We start from the raw sequence: 25,155 nt of genomic DNA, 5'->3' as shown, positions 1-25,155 counted from the left end.
CAAGGACTTTTCCGATCTACAAGACACGCGCATACAGAGAGAGAGAGAGAGAGAGAGAGAGAGAGAGAGAGAGAGAGAGAGAGGCGTACACAAAAGTTTGGAATACGCTGAAACAAGACACTGCGGCATTCTTTTTCCATGACGAACATCAAAAGGGCACGTTCTAAAGCTTAAATGTTTGGGAGGTGGAGAGCAGTTTGTCAGATAAGTTTCGAGATATGAGAGAGGGTCAAGTTACTTTCTTCGTATATTAAGGGGGTTAGGGCCGTCTTCAAATGGACACAAACATTAAAATTCACTACGTACAGAAATACACGAATGCCTATCTATAAATATAGACAGCAGCATACAACGTTAGAAGTAATATATTAACTTGGGATCTTTACTCACAAAACAATAATGAACGAAGGGTAAATTTACAGAGGGAGTCGGCCTAAGTACATACCCAGCGCACCTCATTGACAACTTCACCACGAAACCCGAAGTCATTAGCAATTGTGCTTGCTGAAATAACACGTCTCTTCGTTGCACTGGGCACTTAGCGGATGTATCCTATCAATGCAAAGACGCCTTTTTCGCACAGCGTTGCCCAGAGTGAGATCATCCCTTCAACTTGAAAGTTATTTTTGTTACATCTTTCAAATACTGCTGTCTGCAATAACGAACAATAGCATGTTTATACAGCAAAGATCGAATATGCATACCTTTCCATACTTCCTAAATTCTGTGCCGTCATATTTTTCTTATTTTTATTTCTTGAAAATTAACTTTCATTAAAGCTGAATAATTTCCAGTATGAAATGGTTAACCCACAATCTAATGTGATTGCTGCGATACTTTTCGTTGACATTCAAAACCAAACTAAACTTCATTCGTACGTCAAATTGCTTTATATATCACAAAAGTTTACAAATACATTTCAAATTCTCCTCCTATCACAAAATATCACCGCTAAGATTATACCATAGGGTAACAATCCTTATGGCAGCATGAGAAAGATTCAGGTTCATTCCGAGAATTAACAATGACTAATCGCTACGATAAAGCTAATGCAGACTCTAAATTTAATTCACTGTTAAGGGAAAAATCTCGAGATAACGAGGAAAAATCGTCCCATATATCTGGAATCCGAACAACTGCAAAATGGGCTGATTCAGCAAGAACAGGAAAGATACATTAACGTTTTAAAACGCTAAAAGACTAACGGCTTTGTTATTTAGGACCTCCAGGATATACTGCCCTCCGCGACAAAAGCGAGGAAGTTTCACCGAAGGGAACTAACCCGAATAAAGTATAAAATAACCATAAATGACATTTCGGAATATTTGTGACTGGAATAGGTTAAACGTAAAAAAGATTATTCTTGATCACTGCCTTACACCAACTCGGTCAGACGGGGTAAATTATCCCCCAAGGCGGAAAGCATAGTCATCACCATCATATACATATAACTTTAAATCATGTACACTTTCTTACTATGCATAAATGCTCAAGAAGATAGGAGAAGCAGTCCTGCCCACGAGTACATCTCATGCACGAGTGCAACAGAAGAAAGTCGTAATGGAGATTAGCCAAGAAGAGCAGAGACAAGCGCGCTGCCTGACAATTAGCAAAAACGTAGTAGAGAGAGCGCCGCCGACTTCCCGTCGTAAATTGAGGCTAAGACCGAAAACGCAGGGGGGCCATTCTCTGTCGCGAGCTCCTTCCTTCTCGGCGAAACCCATAAAATAAAGTTATTGCTTCCTCTCACTCGCTCTACATAAACCATCTGCACTGTTCTCAAACGACAAAATCCGATATCAAGAATGTGGAGGGAAAAAATATACTCGTCCTTCTCTTTGTATATTTCCATTAGCAACGACATTCACATCTTTCTCTAGCACAGTCACAACAATTGCTTAGTACCTGTCCAAGATTACGGACGCAATACAAGATATTTTCATTTTCTTACTCTTAGGACTAGCATCTTTTCAAGAGATGATATGTGGAATCTTCAATTAAGGTACCTATTAACATCCGGGTGATATAAACACAATCCAACTGGATCCCCAGGAACCCGCGAGTGGGTCTTTTATCAGAGAGACTCGCGACAGTCCTCCTGCTGAGATATATGCGTCCAAAACTAGGGTGAAGGTGAGAAAATGCCCAGATACCATCGTCATCAACGACTACAAAAAAGTAAGCACTCTTCTATTTATTTTGGGTTCTCTTTTTATTCTATGTGCTGGAAATTGTAGTTTACGGTACTTCCTGTTATTCGGGATGTTGTTAGTGCTATAGAGGGAAGATTTTTACATGCTACTTGGGATGACATAAATTCATGGAAACAAGCGAAAAGTTATAAAACACATCTACAGCTTAGTAAACAGGCACTCGTATTTTCTCTTTCCTTCAAAAAATTAATAATTTTTTCCACCACTTTTTCCCGTCTCGACTGATAAAACTCGGGAAAAAAGGAACCCGAAAAGTTAATTGCAATGTCTCTTTCCCACCCTGTAGTGAGATATGGAATCGCCTCTTCAAAATATCAAGACGGGCCATAAACAACACTCGAAACGATCCCTTTAACCCTTGGGAATGGCCCCATCTGCAAGCCAGATGTCGCCTCGATCGCTTGTCTGGAGCCGTTATAAATGGCACTTGAAGAGGTCATCAAAACGGCAGAGACACACCACCAGGTGTGACATTGTCACGTCATAACCATTAATAACATCGGGAGGTACTGACACCGATAACACAATGCGAGAACGTTCACAGCTAGCTATAATGTTCTTAATTTCAAAGAGGAAGCCACTCGCACGTTCAGAACGTAAGCTGAGGAAAATTTCTCCACAGTGACATTTAACTTCATGGAAGACTTCCGCTCATTTACGTTTAAAATGATGTCAACGTCTTCAAGATTTCAAGGTCTTCAACTTATAAAAGTTTCAACTTGTCACGTTTACGAAGAGCTGACCACATTTTTCAGGAGAAAAAAAAAAGTCCTGGCTAAGATTCATAGTCTTAAGACCTTTTATTCCCATGGAAAAGAATTAAAATTTTCTTAATAAAACATTTTAAGACATATTTGGGTCACAGCATTACAATTTTAAGTTTAAACGTCGCAAACAGCACTATACACTCGCTTTTAAACAAGGCTTATTATAAGAAGGCTACTAAGATAATCAAATTACGAAATTTGATTATCGTGACAAAAGGAAGCTTTCATTTTTTAAACAAAGGATATGATTTTTCTTTAAAAGTAAATAACTCTATCATTTCGAAAAATAATTCTGAAAAGGGGCAGCAATTTCTTAAAAATAAAGATTGAACTGGAATGTCAAAACACAATCACGTTGACACCAGAAACCGCAAAATAATGAATATAGGATCGCTATATGAAAGAAAAATTACAGCAACATACAAAAATAAACTCGCAGTTCAAGGGAAAACCTTTCGTCCTAAAAAGATTTTACAGTGAACATAAGACATATTCTTACATAAAAACCGCATGACCTTTTTAAAAACAAGTATATGAATGACAGAAATATATCACAAGAAATGTGATATAAAATGGCCAGGAACAGACTAAATTACAATAATTAAGCTGAACATCGAAAAGAAAGTCTATCAGTGGACTACCACAAATGATAATCTTGGACGATGAATGTCAATTATGAGGATTATCCAACCAGTTTCGAGAACATACACAATTGCTGAACGTGAATGAAACCGCTGAAGTACGAGATCGCTTAGAACCCTAAAAAATATTTAGTTACTCGAATTCAATAAAAACTTGATTAAATAAGCGAGTCATTCTCAGGGGACGCTTTCTTGCAAGTTCTCTTTTAAAAGCGTTCGGGATTAATAATAAACTCCCGTGCAAAAAAAAAAAAAAAAAAAATCCCTGTAAAGTCATAACTACATCTAATTGCTTTAGGGATCTGATGAAAATAGCACCATGCTCTCGACTGCAGAAGAACGACAGCATAACAACCACAATAACATAAGAACAAAGGACCACCTAAATAACCAACGGATAATAACCTGAGGAAGGGAGTATGTCAGGACCGATGGGTTACTCAATGGAGGGTAAAATCTGGGGTGAGGGAACCTTCTAGGGGCATATCTACGAGGGTGACGAAGTGGTGGTGAGAGGATTTACGCGCTTCGCACGAGAGAGAGAGAGAGAGAGAGAGAGAGAGAATATCTTATAAATGGTTTCAACCAAATGGAGAGAGAGCTGACCTCGTCATGGTTCCCTTCCTTTGACGGTATACATTTTGACGGAGTTATGCACGAATGCATCTAATTTTTCTATATTCTCTCTCTCTCTCTCTCTTTACCCTAACTGGGACCCACAACAGTCATCTTGCACCTAAGTACAAAATTCACTGCTTAGGTCGAGAAAGAGGTGATTGGATTTTATGGAAGTGTCCATTTGTCTCTCCTCGCCCTTTTCGAGTTCGAACACATGCCGTCTATAATTATAGTTGTGAATTAGACACTATACCAGCCAGCTACGAAGCCAAGGAGAGAGAGAGAGAGAGAGAGAGAGAGAGAGAGAGAGAGAGAGAGAGAGATTCTTAACCTAAACAAGGGAGAGAGACTTGCTACTTAACCAGAGCGAGACTTACCCCATAAAAAAATCTATCGTGGCAGGGATATCCTGTCGATCACATAGCTCTCAAGGGTATCATTATCGCCCCTTCGAAAGAGGCTTTTAATACGCTAAGTGGAACATAAAATTTGGATCAGATTAATAGTAGAAGCGTTCAATCCCCTCTGGCACTGTGTCTACGTCTCTCTCCCCCAATTCGAATCCCAGCGTTCGTCTTTTATTTCCTTTTTTTCGAGTTCATTATCAGGGATGACAATCTGGTTGTCGTCTTCAAGAGGGAAAGGTCGTCTAGCTACTAATATAACATCGATATTCTCGGCACTAAAATTGTGTAGCTCTGTTTCAGTTGAATCAATCATAACCTTGCCTAGGTAGGCCTAATTTAACCATACGCCCAACGAAAGAAAACAAATATTCAGGTTCTTGTATCGAACTGATTTCTCCGGAACTGATGTTACCACTGTTTCACCTGTAAATGGAATAGCATACGATTCGCATGACACCTCAGTATGTCGACAGCTATATTCATATCCATTTTCAACAGTTGATAAAAATTTTCGTGCAGTTAGACGTGTGTAAAAACCTATTTGCTAAGAATTCACACATAAATCATACACCGAATCTGAAATCTGCAGACAAATCTAAACTCTCATAAGTCACTAATGGAAACTGTTAACTTCTTGCATGTTCCATACCTTTCGTCAGTTTTTCACTCAGGTCACAACATTTTATTTTACGAAACAGATTAAACCGTACTTCCCCCCCCAACTCCCTTGTCTATTCAATACTCTCCCTTGTTCTCGTCAACTTTATCCCTTACATTTCTCCTTGGTCTATGAATAACGCCCATTTTTTCCTTAAGGTACCCTGTATTTTTCCCCAATTTCCCTTGAATAACAAATCTCACGGTTCTAACCGAGGTTTCTGCCTAGATCTTCGCTCCTTAACGATTCCCTTCATTGGTCCCACTGCTTCGCAGTAAACTGCGAACAAATTGGAATAGCGGTTGTCGCCTTATCTTGCCTCGTCTAGTATATATATTTTATTGGCCACCATTCAGAAGGGAGACCCCCCTTGAGATTCCTAGTTGGTACCAGACCACCACCACCACCACAGCAGCAGAAGCAGCAGCAGCACTCCCAACCAAGCCAGGGAGTGGAGGGGGGATCTTGCAAGATAAAGAGCTGCTGCTGCGGTAGGTGGATTTATCGGGTGTAGGGTAAAAAGGAACACGGTAGGAATCTGACCCGAAAGTCTGCAGAGCGTCTACTTGAAAAGTGTCTACTGGACAGCTATTATGAAATATATCAATATACAGAATGTGAAGCCCAATAGCTAACCACGCCAGTATATATAAGAACAAGGAAAGCTGAGCTAATAAAAACTGAAAGCTTTGGCTATTAGCAACTAAGTTAAACAGTACAAGATAAAAAAAAAAACTCGTCAGAGTACGAACTATGAAGACAAATCAGTTAGATTACTTACAAAGAACACTAGTTGGTAGGCAATTTTAATCATACCCTGCAGATGTGAACCGTTTAACGACACTTCAATTATATTCTTTTTATACCCTGAATCATCAATAAAATGCTGGCCACTTCACAAAATTTAATTAGGTTTGGGACTTCACATCATCCACATAAAGTGATAGCGTCTCAGTGATCGCCCGTACTTTTGCGAAAAAGATAAACCTGACGAGGACCACGCTGTGGCAGAGACGCTGCTAAACAAGCCTGCATGGGTTATAGGGATGAAAAGATCTCTTGCTTCACGTAGATCCAATTAAAAGGAAAATCTTAAACACCCCTCGGGGAGACTCTCTCTCTCTCTCTCTCTCTCTCTCTCCTCTCTCTCTCTCTCTCTCTCTTCTCTCTTGTGCGCACACAGATGGCCCTTGGCGATAACCCTTAGAACGGATATTGATGCAAAACTCACTCAACCCCCACAAAATCCCATCACCAGAGAGCGTTCGGCGTCCTCAGCCTCCTTGATTCCACTAGCGGTCTCCCTTATCAAAATCAGACCTCGATGACTCACTCTATATTCTTATCTTTTTCTTTTCGTGGTTTATTTTTAGAACACGGCGCAAACTAACAGGCAGACAAGGGGAGACAGAGAGAGACTGTTCATCCGTGGAGGTACATAAAATAATAACAGAATGAACTCATATTAATACTAAAATCCTCAACACTTTCTGCCACAAGATGACTTATTTCGAGGTGCTTGGTATACCCGCATCCCACATCAATCACATTGGTCAGAAGTCACCTAGCAAGAGGAACCTAAAAGAGTAAACTGGGCAAATTCACAATGTTCTACTGAATGAAATATGATGGCGAGATCTTGGGGGAAGATACAGCATGAAGTAATAAGGAAGGGGTGAAAATAAGAGCCTGGGTAACGGACAAAGGGGATTTGCCTAATGAGTGTTTGCACAAGGCAAGGCGAAGTGTTTACTGGCCTTATTTCCTCGCGGTATCCAGACGAGGTCCTCCACGCACCCTTCCTCCTACAAAAATTAATTACGAAGCTAAAGCTTATTCTCCAGATCCCTGTTGGAAGAAGGACTGGCTACTCATTTAATCTGCCATCATGCCCTACGCCCACCCGTATTACGGCCACCCAGCAAGGCACTTCAGCACTACCATCCCACTCTCCTGCCTCCTGTTCCCTCTCCGAATCGCGATTTTCTTCAGAGAAGGAGCAGATATCATCAAATGCCTTGCTATTTCACCAACACATAAGTTTTTCTTCGTGTTCGAATTTCATTGATATTTAATATACACGTGAATGGTTCGCGTGATATTCCACACATTATTCGATACACACGATGCCGAAATGTATGAACAAATTAATATTCCATTTAGTACAAATTCAGTAAAAACTTAAGATCGTGAGACAGTATAATGAAATACGCGAACAGATAAAATTACTTCAACAATAATTTTATTACATGTGTAATACGGCAACTAAATATGATATGCAAATCAACATAAGACATCCACCCAAAACTTTCGACGGTTCTACTAATTTACACCAAACACACACAATCGGTATTGATATGAACAGACTGGCAATTACATACGGTTTCAAGGATGAGTACTTTTTTATTAACAGATGATTATAAAATAAAAAATTTATCAAGCGCCTTTGTATATTCGTTTTAGATCCCTGATGAAAAGATCTCTCACGGCGAATTTCAACTCAAAATTAAGCTTCAACAATAATAATGAAAACTATAACAGTTTTCTGCGTAACGTAAAAGCTCTGTTCTGAACAGTAAGGGCGCTGCAAATGCAGGGGCATTAAACCGTTGCATGACCCCTCGTACAAAGAGATTAATGACCTCATTAATAATAATGGAAGATAATCAGCAAAAATCGCGAAGACAAATTAACATTATTTACCAAACTCATTCACGCACTATTCATTCTCCTTATCTGATTACGCGAGTCTCCAGTTGTAATTTTCGCGATCAATTTTGCATTCAGTTCACTGCCATGGTATCGCCGTGGTCCTTTCATCTTTTACGCTGGAAATTTATTCATTCATGCAAATTGTATTCACTTAATTGAATTTCCACCCGATACTCGCTGTAACATAATGTTTTCGATTATCTTTTCCTTTCTGCGTTTCTAACCGAACGAAAAATACATTTGATTATCGCTCCGGGAATTTCCATTTCTGCAAGTTGCCAATATCATTTCCTTCCATATTGCAAGCCCAAACAGTCCACTTTTCATATCAGCTTCTTTGTAATTTACAGCTGCTTAGAATATGACTATCTTAACCCAGAGGATCAAGAGGAACGGTCGAAGTGGTAAGGTAAGGTTAGCTCAAACATGAATCAAATCATCTAAAAGAATTCTTACCTTTGGATCGTTGAGTATGGGATGATCAGCAACTCCAGGGAAGAATACCTTCATAACGTAACTTCGATGATCTAAGGTAGGTATTCCAGAGGACTCCAAGTCCGCTGTGAGGTCGGTCATGTCCGTCTGCAACTCGGCAAAGGCTGCAAAAAATGTACGTATTGCATAAACAAAAAGAAATGCAACAAACGATTTATTTACAGCATAAATAAAAATAAAGTTCATGTAAGGAATTGCGAATTTACAAAACAGACAGCTCAAGTTACTTTCAAAATCTGAAACCTGACAAGGAATAAATGTACGAAATACATCAAATTTAAAACGATTGTCCTTTTTTGGGGATGCACACCTCCACTGGCGTATAAGCACACCTCCATTGGCGTAAGAAAGTCTATCCAAAAAAAACGTTCTTTCGCCTAATTTAATTTTATGGGGGGATTTCCATGGTGAGCATTTAAGCTTCATTGGAAAATAAAGATTAAAAAACATTCAACACAGAACGTCACATTAGAGAGAAGGTAAATCTCAAGCATTAAAAATCAATTACCCAATAATGGACAACAACACGCGATTCCAGTAGGGCCCTAAAGCCTCTCTCTCAATACCTCATTTGGCCACCAACATGTCTGAGACTAACTAGTCATCAATCAAAGTGGTGGAGAAAACTTTTGTGTGCTTCAACCAAAACACTTAAGGGATACAAGCAGCAGCACTTGAGGACGAATACATCAGGGATAATGCAAGAAAAATCACCTAAAAAAATGAGGCGTTAACGCCACATTAATTCGAGTGAAGACGAAAGATTTTCCTTTTATTTGAGGACACACATAGCTAAATCATCCATGTATATTTACTCTTTAGTAAAAATATTCTCTGTATTTAAAGAGCGAAATCTTCCATGTACACATCAGACAACTCTTCTAAAATTACAAAGCGAAAAAATCAAAACATGGACAGTAGCGAATTAATGGAAAGCAATATACTATTTTCTAAATCTATACTTAATATCATTAATACTAATTAATTACCCGGTAATTTTTATTATTACCCAAAGTCATTTCATTTCTATTCTCACCTTGTTTACACTCCGTTCGGACGTGGCTTTCAAGGCTATCCATTTGTAACTGCATGAGCTTGTACACCCTCTCTGCTTGCGACGATTTCCTCCGGTACACAGCCAACACGACGAAGGAAGCTAACACCAAGAAAAGGGCACCGCCCGCCAATCCAGCAATGCCCTCAGGGGTCAGCGGGAACCTTCGATGCCTTTCGTAACGCAACACGCCCAAGGGGAAGCGCAAATACTTGCCCACGTGCACAACTACCAACGGGAGACGTTCCGTGGTGGCTACACCTCTTTCGTCAGTGGGATCGGGCTGACCCTCGGGGGGAGTGCACACCAGCTGCGTCGCCGCCAGCGACGTTACGTTGCAGATGGCTTTCCCTATGGTCACTCGGACGTCACTCTCGTCGGAGGCGTCGTTGATGTGCTCTCCTTCAATGACGAGCGTGTCTCCTTTGTAGAGCTTGACGCCGTGGGGGAAGGTGTAATACAGGGGATTCGTAACGTATGTCAATCGTGACCTAACGCTGGGAAAGTGTTTGCGAAGATGCAGGACTGACGTAACGCCGTCCATTACGAACCCAACGTCTACTACAACTTCGTCGCCGTCGTGATCTCGGCGTCTTGGTGATCTCTGCGATTTGTGCGACCTTCTGCTGCGACTTCGTCGCCTGCGTCGGCGTGATGTTTCATCATGGGACTCGAGTATTGCCAAAAGTGTGTCTCGATCTAGTGGCGGGGAGGGACATTCCATCTGATCAGGGCTTAGGACGTGACAAGCGGAGGAATTCAAGACGCGCTCGTAAAGCAAGACCGTAATTTTCGGGGCCTGAATGGCATCAAGGTACGTGCCATGGACGGTAATTAATCGACCTCCGCCCCATGGGCTCCTCAGTGGCTTTAGTTCAAGAACTCGGGGATCTGGTGTATAAGTAAAAGGTGACGCCAGGGTCCGATGAGCACCGTCCACAGACACGGTCAACGTCCGAACTTTGCTCGGGACCTCCCCATTGTCTTCGATGACTCCGTCGTCTGCGACGTCAGTGGCTCTTGAGGTGACGCATACCAGACGATGAGAAGACGACTGCGTCTTGTTGACTATGCAAGGGAGGCCGTCTAAGGCGGCGGAAACGTGGGATCCTACGTTCAAGAAACGGCCGCTAATGGAAAGCACCGTGCCTCCAGACACAGGGCCACGTGGGGGCTCCACGCCAGTTACTGTCACGTTCTGGTGAAAAGAATGTTTCGAGTTTAATGTTAAATGTTACAAAATAAAAAAAAAAAACTATGGACAAAAGATTAATATTTATTAAAGCACCAATTCTTTAAACACATAAATCTGTCAATATAAATAAAGAAATAAGATTATAAACCAATTACGATGAGACAGAGATTTACTTACTGTATACGTGAATTTTACAGTGGACTGGGTGGTTCCAGCAGGCGTTGTAACAACGACAGGGAACTGAAGGTCAGACGAGACAGGAACACCGTGCCGCAGAGGGGCAGGACTAGTTCGGCAGGTGATTCTGACAGACACCTGGTAATCGTGGACGTAGCAAGGGACATCGCCAATGTATACGTTGTTCCTGACGTCCTCTTCCTTGAGGCCCAAATTGCTACCTTCAATAGTGACCAAAGTGCCTCCCTCCAATGGACCTGCCAGAGGCTGAATCTGCAATGAAGAAATATGGAATTGTGAATAAATGTCCATGTTTAAACAAACATTATTTGCTTCTCACGATGTGATATTGTACAGGAGAAATAAGTTTGCTAAAATGAAATGAAGAATTTTGGTTTAGTAAATAACAATGTCCTTGAAATGCAAAACACACAAACACACAAATATATACACATACACACACACACACACATATATATATATATATACATATACATATATACATATATACATATATATACACATACATACACATACACACACACACACACATATATGTATATATATATATATATATATATATATATATATATATATATATATATATATATATTTATATATATTATATACATCAACATCATTCTGAACCATTCATACTTCAACTCATTTTTACGCTAAACAAAAAAGTACTATTCACAATAACAATAAAAGAAATAAAAAAGACAGCCACAGAGGTGATCCCAGTCTTTATTTAAGGTAAAAATCGGAGAAGGCTAATGAGTATGGAAAAATGAGCTCGGGGCCCAAATAGCTATCTCCATCGCATCCTCCCCGGGAAAGATGGTATAAAGTACACCACGTCCACCTCATTAATAACCAAATTTCCAGCGTCTTCATTTAACATTCTCAAAGGCGTATGTGCGTCATTTCCGCATTAATATTCATACGCGTATAGCAGCAATAGCGTGCGAGGTCTCTGAACAAAGGAAGAGGGAGGAGGAGGAAGAGGAGAAAGAAAAAAAAAGCCTCCACAATTTCTAAGCTTGGACCGTATAGCTTCAAGGAAAGATTATAAGAAAAGGATGGAGAGCTCGCAGAATATGAGTAAATAAAGCACAGCCGGAGAGAGAGAGAGAGAGAGGGAGAGAGAGAGAGAGAGAGAGATGAGAGGGCAGAAAAGATGAATAAGGACAGATAAAATCTCTTGATGATAATTAGGGAATCAACATCGTTCAAGCGCCTGACAGCATGAAAAAGGAGGGTGGAAAGGGTATGAAAAAGAGGGAAATAGGGAGTCTAACGCGGGAAGAAAGGGCATTTCCACCTATGGGAAAAAGGGGGATTTTCGCCAGCTCCATTCGTAGCTCATCCATCACATGACCTCCCTCTCTTCCTGTCCCTCCCATATGCCACTCCTCTTCCCTCTAAGCCATTACATCACGTGTGTTATTGTACGACCTGTCACCCTCCAACAAAAACAACAATAACGATCACTAAAGAGCAACACCCGTTCTTGTGTCTCATTTCATTCCTCAATTTTCATGTCATGGTTCATGACATGAAATTTGTATGACCAAAATAACCGTCAATAAAAGCTCAAAGTTTCTTTGCCCTTATGATTAACAGTTTTTCTAGTAATGATTAAATTGCTATTATGATAAAAATTCTCTCGACATAATGGGCAACCGTCCTACTAACCTATAAAAAGTATTCCACATAAATTTTAAACAACTACCATAGCACTGCGATGTTATTATTTAAAATTAACCACGCCAGCTGGTTCAGCAATTTAATCATGATATTACCATCACTCTGGTATAGGACAATGCCGAAAATTTATCAAGATCAATATATCAGAATATTCTTTTTCTTTCGGCATGTAAAAAATTCAGTGATATTCCACAGATATATTAATCTTACCAGCACATATGAGTAAAACTGCTATTACACACGTTAAGGCTACAGCGTACATGTACGTGTGTAAAAGTAAGAAGGACAAAAAGGGTTTTTGAAGAGTGATGGGTCAAGTAAAAAAAGGCTTTCCTCTGTCTTGAGTTCTCAGCATCATCCATTCCAGCATCACTCAGAACCCAAAAGCATTCCTGTCACCTGGCCCCGTTCCCGCGCTTTTGACAACTGGAATTATGATGGTAAGAATATAGGAATGGCCTCCGAAATTGCCAGCGGGGAGGTCCTTACCACAATAGCCGTAACGTGTCTAGGTACACACACACTTTACACGCATTAGCTAGCTGGCTTCAAAGAAACCAGAAAAGTTTGTTCATGTAACACAGAAAGAGTTACGTAATCCGTTACTAACCTTATTTTTTTATTCATTAATTTACTGAGAGAGAGAGAGAGAGAGAGAGAGAGAGAGAGAGAGAGAGAGAGAGAGAGAGAGAGAGAGAGTCTGTCTCGAATTCTTCTATCATCAATAAGTTTTACAGTTTTCAGCAAACCTGAAGGTATGGCCAAATAAGAAGACACAGCGGCGACCTTTACCCTTCCTTAATTAAACACGGGATACGGCATTTTGTTAATACAACACAAGAGTGCGAGGGCTGCAAGCTCCTACCTTAATACCTTCCAGGCATATCTTACCCTCTCAAGTCCTTTAAAAATAAGCTCCCTTTATATCAAACGTCCTAATCGTAAGTACTGGGGCTATATCAAAGACAGTTGAGAATTTCAGAATATTTTAAATGCGTACCCATTTGTGGATAAACATCAAAAGAAAGAGAGAAAGAGAGAGAGAGAGGTGAAGAAATGGAGGGAGACTCGCTTAAGTTTGCTATGACCCAAGACTAAGCATCCTGCACAATTTCATTCAGAAATTCATTTCACAGTACAAATAAACAAATAACATCAAAATATAAATCACATATCACGCTGTACATTCTTTTTTAAAAGCCATGCCATACCCTTACTCTATAGAAAAAGTTAAAAGGTTTGGGTGGAAATACCAACATATTCGAGAAAATCCAAGACACGGAGAAGGAACAAGGGCCTGACAACCATAAATACAACTCCACGCCGTGTCGTGAGAAGTGGCCTAAGCAACAATAACAAGAAAGTCATCTCTCACCCTCTCGACAAGTCGCCCTGACTAATTCTGTGTGTGTGTGTGTGTGAGTGTGCGTGCGTGTGCGTACGTGTGAAATACCTTACTTATACTTTCCTTATATGTCTCCCACCGTGTCCTAGCTCGATCGCATCTTGGAGATTTGGATGTTGGTCGCTTCCCGTCACAAAACCATTTTATATATTTCTTTCAAACTTTTACTGAAGACCCGAGATAATCACTTTCACGGTGGAAATTTCATTTCTAAAATTCGTCATAAATCACAGACACACTTCCTTTAACGATGCAACTTCTTTCAAAATGCTTGGTGCGTGACAAGGTCTAAAGATGATCAAACAAAAAGGGGAGCCACCGGGCCTTTAAGGGCTGACAGGCGTGAAGTGCCAATAAGGAACCTGGGACATCTGGCACGTATTCACAAGTTTCATTTCGACCTTTACACAGTTCCATCCACGTTTCCACCTATTCATATGGCTCTATGCCTAACCCTGCCTTATCAAGAGTCCCTCCGAGGAGAGCATGAAATCTTCCTCCATATGCCTACTTCCCACACTTTCCCCTTATTCATATAATTTCCTCACGACACATCAAACACCGTCCTTGATATGTAGCACCTAAATGTCGTGGAAATAATTGTATCAAACCCGCGATGGCTGGTGCGAGGTTACCTTACACCTAGCAGGAAAGGGGGCTGGCGCAAGAGGGAACCCGATATGCTAAATATGAGATTACGTCAACAAAGAAATGAACAGACAACATAAGTAAGAACATTCCAAGACAAGGGACTGGTCTTGTATCCCGTTGGGACAGGCAAATAAGAGAAAACGTCTAGCTTGTCTACGCAATTTCACAAAAAAAAGAAACACATCAGATGGCAATATATAAAATCTTAATAAGGATATTAATCGTGATTAAATTAACTTTACATTAATTAACAAATGAAAGTATACAGTAGAATAAAAACGAAAAACTTTACAGGAACCTTGGTGTAAGTTAGGGAAGATTTTAATCTTTTCAAAAATTTGAAAGGAATTTAAGTGTCTTTATTCGACACATAATAATTCTAAACCTTATTATTCTAAATTAGCAGGAAACACGGGCAAAATACAAACTCAGTCATAAGGAAGTGAAGATCAACGTAAATATTTCAGTCTATTCCTCCTCCCGATGATAAAATCTACCAGACTGTATGTTTGGTCGGTATCCAATAATCGAATTCCAAGACAGTCGTTAAGCCCTTTCAACTCATTATTAACGTAATGTGGAGACATATACTGCACAGCGGGAAGTCAATGGGGATTCCTCCCTTTACATCTCCCATACCCTATTATTAGTGATTCAAACTAGGGGCCCCATAACTTAAAAGGTATTGCATGCTGAAGCCATTCCCATAACATCCACCTTCGATTAACATCAGGATAGGTCTGTATACACCCTTGTCGATATGGCTTCATTATTGCTGGCAATTATTCCAGAAACACATAAATATCTTTCTCTCTTCATCCTGAGAGAGAGAGAGAGAGAGAGAGAGAGAGAGAGAGAGAGAGAGAGAGAGAGAGAGAGAGAGAGTTTAAAATATATCAGTCAAATGTCTGTACTATATAACTAAATAACAATGGTCTTTAACTCTTAAAAATACAATGTTTGAGGGGTGGGTTAGACACTACTCTTTTCCCTTAACCCTTCGTCAAGCACAGGCTGCATACGGACATCCGAATGCTTATCACATAAGATTTTCATATAAATTATTATATAAATTACACTAACTATGCATACACCCAAAAAAAAAAAGTTTGAGACTATTTTACTCGAGGAACCTCCCGAACATCAAAATACCCCCTGTGGAAACCTGAGCTAATGAAAATAACAGCAGCTTTGTCTTAACTCTGAAACCCCATTTCTGTAATAGCTAAAACCACTCATGACCTTGAAACTAGGAACGGAAACACTTTACCCCATTAGGAAAACAGTTCTTCCCGTATGAATAATGATACCTCGAACGAAAGATAACTTCCCCATTACTGTCGCCCAAACTATTATCTTCCCCATTATAGATCTTATCACCATCATCTATTAACGCCATAACCATTACCATAAAGGACTTTTTTAAGGAGTACGGAGGAGGATGGGAAGAAATAAGTGCATGAAACAATATTTCCAACCTTTATACACCTTTATTCAACTCGAGAAACAATAGGGAGTGGAGGTTGCGTCTTCCTTTCGTACGTCGGGGAATTTCAAAGTTTCCCATAATTTAGCAAATACTTAATCAGCAGAGAGTTTTTGAAGAAGTCGCTATACTGCCTGCATTCACAAGTAACACTACACAGAATGGTTGTAAAGTGGTGTCACAAGGGCAATGGTGATAAAAATAAACACATACAGAGTGAACTTGGAACAATATTTCGGCTAATTCGAAATATTGAGAGAGAAGAGAGAGAGAGAGAGAGAGAGAGAGAGAGAGAGAGAGGCATCGGGGTTACATGACAAAAGATTACTCTGAAAGTCAGACAGATGATCGTAGGTTATCGCAACGTAACAGAGAGGTTCGTAAGGTGGTTCAATCTCCCCTTCCTTTTCTTATAGTGGAGTACATAGATATTCACAGCTGGTGCATATGATTGGTTTTAAAATTCTAACTTTCCTACACAATATATTGCCAGACACTTATCTGCGTGACGGCTGCTTCAATGCCTGACAAAGTCTACGGACCTCCCATTAATATTTTCAACAGCATCGCTCTGGATTGCGTTGAAAAGATGAAACATTACATAACAACCCCACCCTCCTCTCTCTCTCTCTCTCTCTCTCTCTCTCTCTCTCTCTCTCTCTCTCTCTCTCTCTCTCTCTCTTTTTAATTCTTCTTTTGACGGCGTCAGTCATTATCCCCTACTGATCAATGTGAGCTGAGGATGTATTTTTCAGTAATATTCACTAATTTTTATGTGATAAACAGCAATAGTTAGTTGTTAATAAGTTATACAGTGCTTACTAGAATGCAAACTCTGGTAAACATGGTAGCGTTCTTGTCCTACGGCTCAAATACGCACGATACGTGGCGTCTAATAACTACAGGTCTCTGACAATAGATCGCATGACACACTACAATATTTTCATCTACAGTGCTTCTTCAACTAAATGCGACTCATTTTCATCTGAAATACAGTTTAAAAGATTTCAGGAGGCCTGTCTCTTCTGAAGAAATGTTTTTATTCGTTCATCTTCCATGTACTAAAACTAGTGGATTGAAAGCTTTCACTGCGGTTTTGCACAGAGTTTCATTTCATAATTTATTGCTTCATCTTGCTTACTTCTCTCTTTTATTTTCCTTACATAGTTTATGATTTCTCATATATATATCTTTTTATTTTATATATATATATATAAATATATATATATATATGAAAATTTTATATTTAAATGAGGTATATATATATATATATATATATATATATATATATATATATATATATATATATATACTCTTCCATAATACTTCTGCAAACCTCCTGTTAATATGCAAAAGCTATATTTCTATTCTGTTGGATCACAACACAAACATGTTGTTGAACTGTCAAAATAATTACATAATCAAGTCTCAATCAAAACAATAACAAAAAATTATCTGCCTCTTTCACCACTCTGAATGCCCCTCATATATATATATATATATGTGTGTGTGTATATATATTATATGTATATATATATATATATATGTAATCTTAATTCATGTATTCCTAAAAAATGCACTTACCGCAAAATTAGTATAATCTTCAAATATATGTGTGTGTGTGTGTGTGTGTGTGACAGATAAAGAGTATTCCTAAGAGAGAAAGAGAGAGACAGATAAAGAGAGAGAGAGAGAGAGAGAGAGAGAGAGAGAGAGAGAGAGAGAGCTAAAACAAACTCAGTGAAACCATCCATACAAAAAATCCAAACATAAAGCGAATGTGAACGAATTTTCACTTTATACCTGAGGTTGTGTTAAGAAATTGCAAACAAAAATTGTTCCCTCTCAGTAAAGCTTAATTACACCTTTATTATTAGTGAGGTTCTCTCTCTCTCTCTCTCTCTCTCTCATCGTCGCTTGTTGGAGGAACATCTAGCTCACAACTGGTTGACCCGTGTTCGATTCTCGGGCCAAGGAGAGGCAGATGGGCGCATTCCCTAAATTCTAGCAAGCCGCAGCTGACGTATTCAGTGAGTTACTAACTTAGTTGTTAGTCGACTGTTGTTGGTAGCAGTTAAAGAGGAAAGCAACGGAGTGAAAATGAAAGACGACAGAAAAACACAAAGCGTGAGTGGCCATCGTTCTGTCGACACTGTATCAATTCAGGAGGGCCTATAGTCGAACTTAGCCTTACCTCACTGGCGTGATGCCATTCATTTCTCTCTATCAGTGTTGGTACCAAATAGATTAGGCTAGTTTTCATTAAAATCTACGATGCTCAATGACGAAACGAGAGAAATTCATAATCACCAAATCCGCAACATTTCTGTTTTACATAATCAGATTGAGTAAGGTCGTTAAGAATATTTTTCGTAACAAGGAAACAACACGGCTAAATCTGAGATCCCATACATACACCTTAAAATAATTCGAGGAGAAAAGATGAGAGAAGAGAGAGAGAGAGAGAGAGAGAGAGAGAGGAAATAATCTCCACCACTATCACAGTCTTAGTGTGATTAATAACCCAGGGACAGACAGGGGAGCCTGAGGTTGCGATATCGAAGGGCAAGAGAGAGAGAGAAGAGAGAGAAACCAGACAGGTGCCTAGCATTAATGGGTCGTTAACCAACTCTACGAACTGGGTAAAAAGGACGACCCTCTCCATTAAATCTATCTTCTACGACGGTCGCCACCTCTCCCAATCACCGTCAAACCCACCCCCACTTGAAATAAACACTGTATACGCTACAAGTGCACGCGTTATAATGTTATCTTATCGGCACATCACCTCCACATTAATAATAACTACGATGATGACGGTGCTGCGGCTTTCCAGCCCCATCGGTAAATCATGAAGGCTTCTCCTGCTGTGGATGTCTCTGATCGCACGTTATTCTCTCTCTCTCTCTCTCTCTCTCTCTCTCTCCAAAGTCGCTCCTTTTCTTAATTTCTTGTTTTAAGTGCCTTTATTGTAATTTTTAAAGACGAAACGCCTAATAAATCATTCAAATGTTCGGTCTTTTATGACAATGGGGTCTTTGAAATTATTATTATTATTATTATTATTATTATTATTATTATTATTATTATCTAGTATTAGTATTTCATCTATAGTGATGTCATTTCTGTAAATGAACATTTTACAGACAAAACAAAAATTGTTCAATATAAGCAACAAACACCTGAATTAGGTATAAGGCAAAAACCAAAACGAGAGAGAGAGAGAGAGAGAGAGAGAGAGAGAGAGAGAATAGAGAAATAAAAACGACGATAATGACGACCATAACGATAAGAACGATGACGACAGAGAATATTAATAAGAATATGGTAATGCGTGATAAGACAGTTGATGATGGTGCTTAGGGGAGGAGGGAGAAGAAAATATATTCGAGCTAGTAACTCTGTGTGTGTGTTGTGTCTGAGACAGAGAGAGAGGGGAGAGAGAGAGAGAGAGAGAGAGAGAGAGAGAGAGAGAGAGAGAATCTCAAGTAATAAAAAAAATGATGTACGTTACAATGAGTGATACCTAATGGACGGAAAAAAAATTAGGAAGATTTGTAATATTTTCCCAGACGGAAAAAAATCTGGGAAGATTTATGATATTTTCCCCGAAGTATGTGACGGAAATAAAAGGAGAAAGGGACAAATGCACTTACCTCAAAACTAATCGCAGTCCACCTTTCCGTAAGTAAATGGATTTAAAAATAATTCAATCAACGGTTAAAAACACATCTGTTAAACCCCCCAAAACAACTGTTAACTTTTGAGTGCCATTTATATTTAGGAAAAAATTACGACATGCAACTGCAGACACACACACATATATACATATACATACATATATACTGTATATACATATTGCAGTGCACACTGTTATTTGACAGAGTGGATTATAGAGAGAGTAGAGATTATACCCTATATATATATATATATATATATATATACATTATATATATATATATATATATATATATATACTATACATATATGTGATACTCTTTCCAAAGCAGAAACAACATTAACAATAAAACAATACTGTCCCTTGAAATAAAAAAATCACTATAAAAAAATATCCTTCCTCAGAGAATTGGCGTGGTCATTACTCGAGGAGCGCTGAGATTTTTATCGCCATCCAGCGGCAACAATTTGTCACACGTCGCCTAAAATCCCCTTTCCCTCAGAGAAAAGATTATGACAAAACAATCATTGACAAGAAGGGGAGGAGGAGGAGGGAGGAGGAGGAGGAGGAGGAGGAGGAGGAGGAGGAGAGAAGGAGGAGGAGGAGGAGGGGAGGAGGACCGGCTCGGGCTACACACTGTACCCCTTGCCTGTAATGTTCCTTCTCTCTTCTGTGCCGAAACTTCTTATAAGGTTGCAGTGAAGTTCTCGGAAGTTTAAGAACTTTCCCAAATAAATGGAAAAAATACCCAAGGTCTAGACTCTAAAGAAATACCTATAGTGAAACCGACGGTTATGCAAGTCCGCCGAACAACAACGACAGACTTCCAATTCCAATTTCTTCCATAGTTACGCTGTACCCCAGAGTCTCAAGCGGAGGAAAATTAAAAACCACATCTTTACATATGATGTTATCATACACTTGTGATCAATTTAATGAACAAGCAACTAAACACCTATAACGAACGCCTTTATTCAACATTATCAATATAAAACAAAACGGCAATTTAAGAGGCATTAGCCATTTCTGGTAATAGCTCTGGAAATACGCATGACATAATATCACCCCGAAAACATGTATTCGTCATTACAATACCATGTAAACAAAACGGTAAACTTACAAAACGGCAACTAAAGCTCTAGCATCAAACAGGAAGACTAGCACTAATGTTAATGTAGTGAGAGGCCTTCTTCCTAGGTTACAGGACATTAACAAACGACATTCGGTAGGGTTACTTTTTATGAACACATTCCGCTAATCGATTTCCGGTGGGCCGCAGATTTGTCAAGTACACCACATATTCATAAATAATAAATTTTTATGGCACACTTCCAGGTCCCGTTACTCTTAATATTTAATGCCGTACGTGCCGATCAATAATAATGTCATAATCAGGACCAAGAACCCTTCTACAAATAATGGTGGTCAAGAGAGAAATAAAAGGAAATACTTCTCACAAATAATAAATCTCCACCGACAAGCTTTCCAATTTGAAAAGAAACAAAAGATTTAATAATAATCAAAAGTTTTTACTACCGAGGAAGAAAATAGAAAGAAAATGTCTCCCTTCCTTGATAAAAAATAAGTTTATATCTTACTAATGACAGAGACAATACAAAACATAGAAAATGCAAACCTGAAAATATAGAGAGAGTAAGAGCCAAGAGAGAGGAGAGAGAGAGAGAGAGAGAGAGAGAGAAATTTATTTATAGTAGAGAAGATACAAGAAAACAGACTGGATATATCTATATATGGAAAGGGAGAGGGACTGGCAGAACCAGGAACAAAAATGACGGAATGAAACTGGAAATAATCCGGCCAATGGCTAAGGTACTGAAAGCCAAAGAAGCGATCGCAAATTGAATGGGCCCCGGAGCCTTCGACAAATTAAAAGGGGACAAGGCATCGCGATTTACTTACGGTCCCTCATGAATTGCAAATGTCCCACGCATTTGGAACGATGGGGGGAGAGGGAGGCGATGGATTCTGTCTGGCATCGCTTGCTCTTGGAATTAGGGGGAATGGGTCACGCCGCTCCCCCAACGAACTGTGGAAACCTCCCTACCGAAGTACTAGTCAACGCCTCCAGACAAAGGAAGCCCCCTTTATGTATGGCCATATATATTTCTGGTTTCTTCTGTTTTCTAATGAAGAGACTGTTTGTGTGTCTCCACAGCTTTACGGTTCCGAACCTGGAGGGTTACTAAATTACGGTCCATAGAATAAAATGCGTCTAATCACATTCACGACCCAGGGAGATTATTTGTGACTCAAAATCTCGTACTTTGGAATTTATTAAAATCCTCAATTACGTATAAAAATCCACTAAGCTTTTGTCTGCCATTTTACTTATTAGTGGAAAAGGTGGACTGTCCAAGTGGGTGAAATAACTATTTCATTTTTACATAATTTTCAAGTTTCTACTGATTCTTGACGGTTTCACTTTTGCATATTTGTAAATTTGCTATTGATTCTTGAGGTTTCATCGTTTCATAATTGTAAATGTTCTATTGATATTTGAATTTCATTTCTATACATATCTGTATATTTTCTATTGATTCTTGAGGTTTCATTTTTTACGTAATTGTAAATTTTCTATTATTCTTGAGGTTTAATTTTTACGTAATTGTGAATGTTCTATTGATTCTTTGGGTTTCATTTTTACATAACTATAAATTTTCTAATGATTTTGAAAGTTTCATTTTTACATAATTTTTAATTTTCTATTAATTCCTGAAGTTTATTTATTTTTTACATAACTGTGAATTTTCTATTGATTCTTAAGTTTTCATTTTTACATAACTCTGAATTTGCTATCGATTCTTGAGGTTCCATTTTTACATAACTAAATTTTTTATTGAATCTTCAGATTTTTATGCATTTTACTGGTCTTAAAGCACACACCAAACAAGACTTTAAAAACTAGTCTGAACGATCCTTATATAAAAAGTGGAAAAACTTTTACTGCAAATTTCAATTTCTTTCACTAAGTAAAAAGGAAAAAAAAATTCCTGAGCCCTTAAAACTTTTGTCTTCAAAAATATGTCGGATAATCTTTCCGCTTCTAAATTCAATTCTCGAAAACAAGAAAAAAGTCGTTCAGATTCCCTCCCGCTCTTAAATTTATTCATGAGGTCTTTCTCTATTCGTTCTTTATTTATCAAAACATCATTCTGACCATTAAATTCAACTACACGTGTATCTTTCGTAAGTCAAGGGTTCTTTCTTTCCCTAGTCTCCTTGTACAATTCCACCGACTCTCTCTCTCTCTCTCTCTCTCTCTCTCTCTCTCTCTCTCTCTCTCTCTCTCTCTCTCTCCACTGAGAGGCAAAGTTTTGTAAACTTGCTCCCCTATCGAAGTTGACAATACCAGAATCTCAAATAGTCAAGAGTCCCATCTCCACCTGTAACTTTCTCTCCATATATAAATGTCACACCTTTCCCTTCTCTCCTCTCCCCTGCAATGCTTGACAGGCGGCGGATTTTCTCGTCTCTCTCCCGACAATAGACATCCAATTTCGGAATCGGTACACCTCCAGGTATTGGAGGTATTGGAGTTCTGCTTTGCGTTACTTCAAAGTCCACACTTCTAACATACGCGCGATGCGATTTCTCCATTCAGAATCCCGTTTTCAGCTGGATATACATCTTTCAGAATTCCATTTTCAGTTGGGCAAATCCCATTCATAACTCCATTTCCTGGTAAATGTCTCAAGTGTCAGAATACAGATTTCAATTAAACACATTCATATCGGAACTCGGCTTTAGGAAACTATATTCGTGGAGAAAACACCATTTTACGTTCATGGATTGGCGTGTCCCTTTCAGAAATCTATTACGAAATATCCCTTATCAAACAAATTTCTTCGTTAAACGTTATTTTGCAAAAGTTCTTCCCTCTCCTTATTCTCGTAGCTTTCCACATGCCATTATCGTGCTTTACCTCTTGTGAATAAACACACGCCTCCTGCCAAAAACTGACTCCCTCTCTGTTGAAATTCCTTAGTAAATTTCTACCCTTTTCGCCTAACATAATTCCCTAACCAATTAATTTTTCCAGAATAAAACGTAACCCTCAATTTTTCCAAAAAGAAGGAAAGAAGGATATCGCGAGCTTAACATTAAAAAAGAAACAACCACTTCTCTCTCTCTCTCTCTCTCTCTCTCTCTCTCTCTCTCTCTCTCTCTCTCTCTCTCCTTTCGAAGGAGAGAAAAGCAATAGGCCGTGGATGATGAAGGAATGAAAACATCGACTGGAAAGAACCCTCGATATGAATCACGGACGATTCTCTTTCCCCTCATCGACCATCGTTATTCATCTTTCGCCTTCACTAACTCCGTTAAAAAAAAAAAGTTCGCAAAGAAAGAGAGAGAGAGAGAGAGAGAGAGAGAGAGAGAGAGAGAGAGAGAGAGAACATTTACATAAAAAAAAATCAGCAACTTCGAAGTAAGAAATGACACAAAACGCGAAGTACAGGAAAACCAAAAGGAAAAAACCCTGCGATAAAAACAAAATAAAATGGAAAGCCCCGTCATGCGTGTCTGCACCAGATGAGGATGGGGGTTGTAAAGGGGTCGATAATAAATAGTGTAGGGGGCGGAGGGAGTAACGACTCCTAAGAACCATTTTATTGTGGAGGGGGATTTTCCAAGCCAGCAGGTTAATCCACTATCAGATATGTCCCGTTGTCGTTCTGATTGTAGGATTAATGTGCTAATCTGATGGGCGACTGGCACAACGTGGAGGACTTTGCTGCCGCTGATGCTGCTGCTCCAGCTGCCGAGGTTGAGGATGGTGAGGAAGGATGGGTAGTCATGGGCTGGGGAAGGTGGTGGACCCTCTAAAGGAAAAGGAGCTGGTGGGAGTTCGGCACTTAAGATAAGAGATTTGAGGAAGGGATAGATGGGTGGGGAAAGGAGGCGTTCAAAGGAAAATTACAGGCAAAGTGGACACTGGTAGAAGAGAGGATAGTGATAATGATAGGACATAAGGAAATGCAAGAATGAGGGGTTAGTCGACCATATAAAAAAATATGCTCAAGTACACTGGTAGAGTATTACTTCAATAAAGATATTACCAGTTGGCAATGATTCACTTCGACCGTACAATAAATAATGTTTATGAAATGCGGTTGTAGGTTTGGAGCAAATGCGCGCAATCGAGTTTTCTGCACAGCGTATAATGCCGTATGAAACTCTCAGCCGCGGCCCATGAAACTTTCAGCCACGGCTCGGTGGTGGCCTGTGTTGTTGGCACCTACAGCTGTGCCAGACACATGATCATGGC

General features: G+C 39.3%; 1 protein-coding gene across 1 annotated transcript in view; it reads right to left on the bottom strand.

Moving 5' to 3' along the window:
- The window catches only part of LOC136836757 (plexin-B-like), a 524,153-nt gene that overhangs the window by 39,870 nt on the left and 459,128 nt on the right, over positions 1-25,155 (bottom strand). Inside the window, 3 exon segments of the mRNA XM_067101308.1 lie at positions 8,473-8,615; positions 9,548-10,763; positions 10,938-11,210. Of these exon segments, the coding sequence (XP_066957409.1) occupies positions 8,473-8,615; positions 9,548-10,763; positions 10,938-11,210 (1,632 nt within the window).

This window comes from Macrobrachium rosenbergii, chromosome 56 (genome assembly GCF_040412425.1).
Source record: "Macrobrachium rosenbergii isolate ZJJX-2024 chromosome 56, ASM4041242v1, whole genome shotgun sequence".
In the NCBI taxonomy this organism is placed as follows: Eukaryota; Metazoa; Arthropoda; class Malacostraca; order Decapoda; family Palaemonidae; genus Macrobrachium; species Macrobrachium rosenbergii.
Note: the sequence above shows the minus strand (reverse complement) of the source record. Positions and strands in the feature narration are given on the sequence as shown.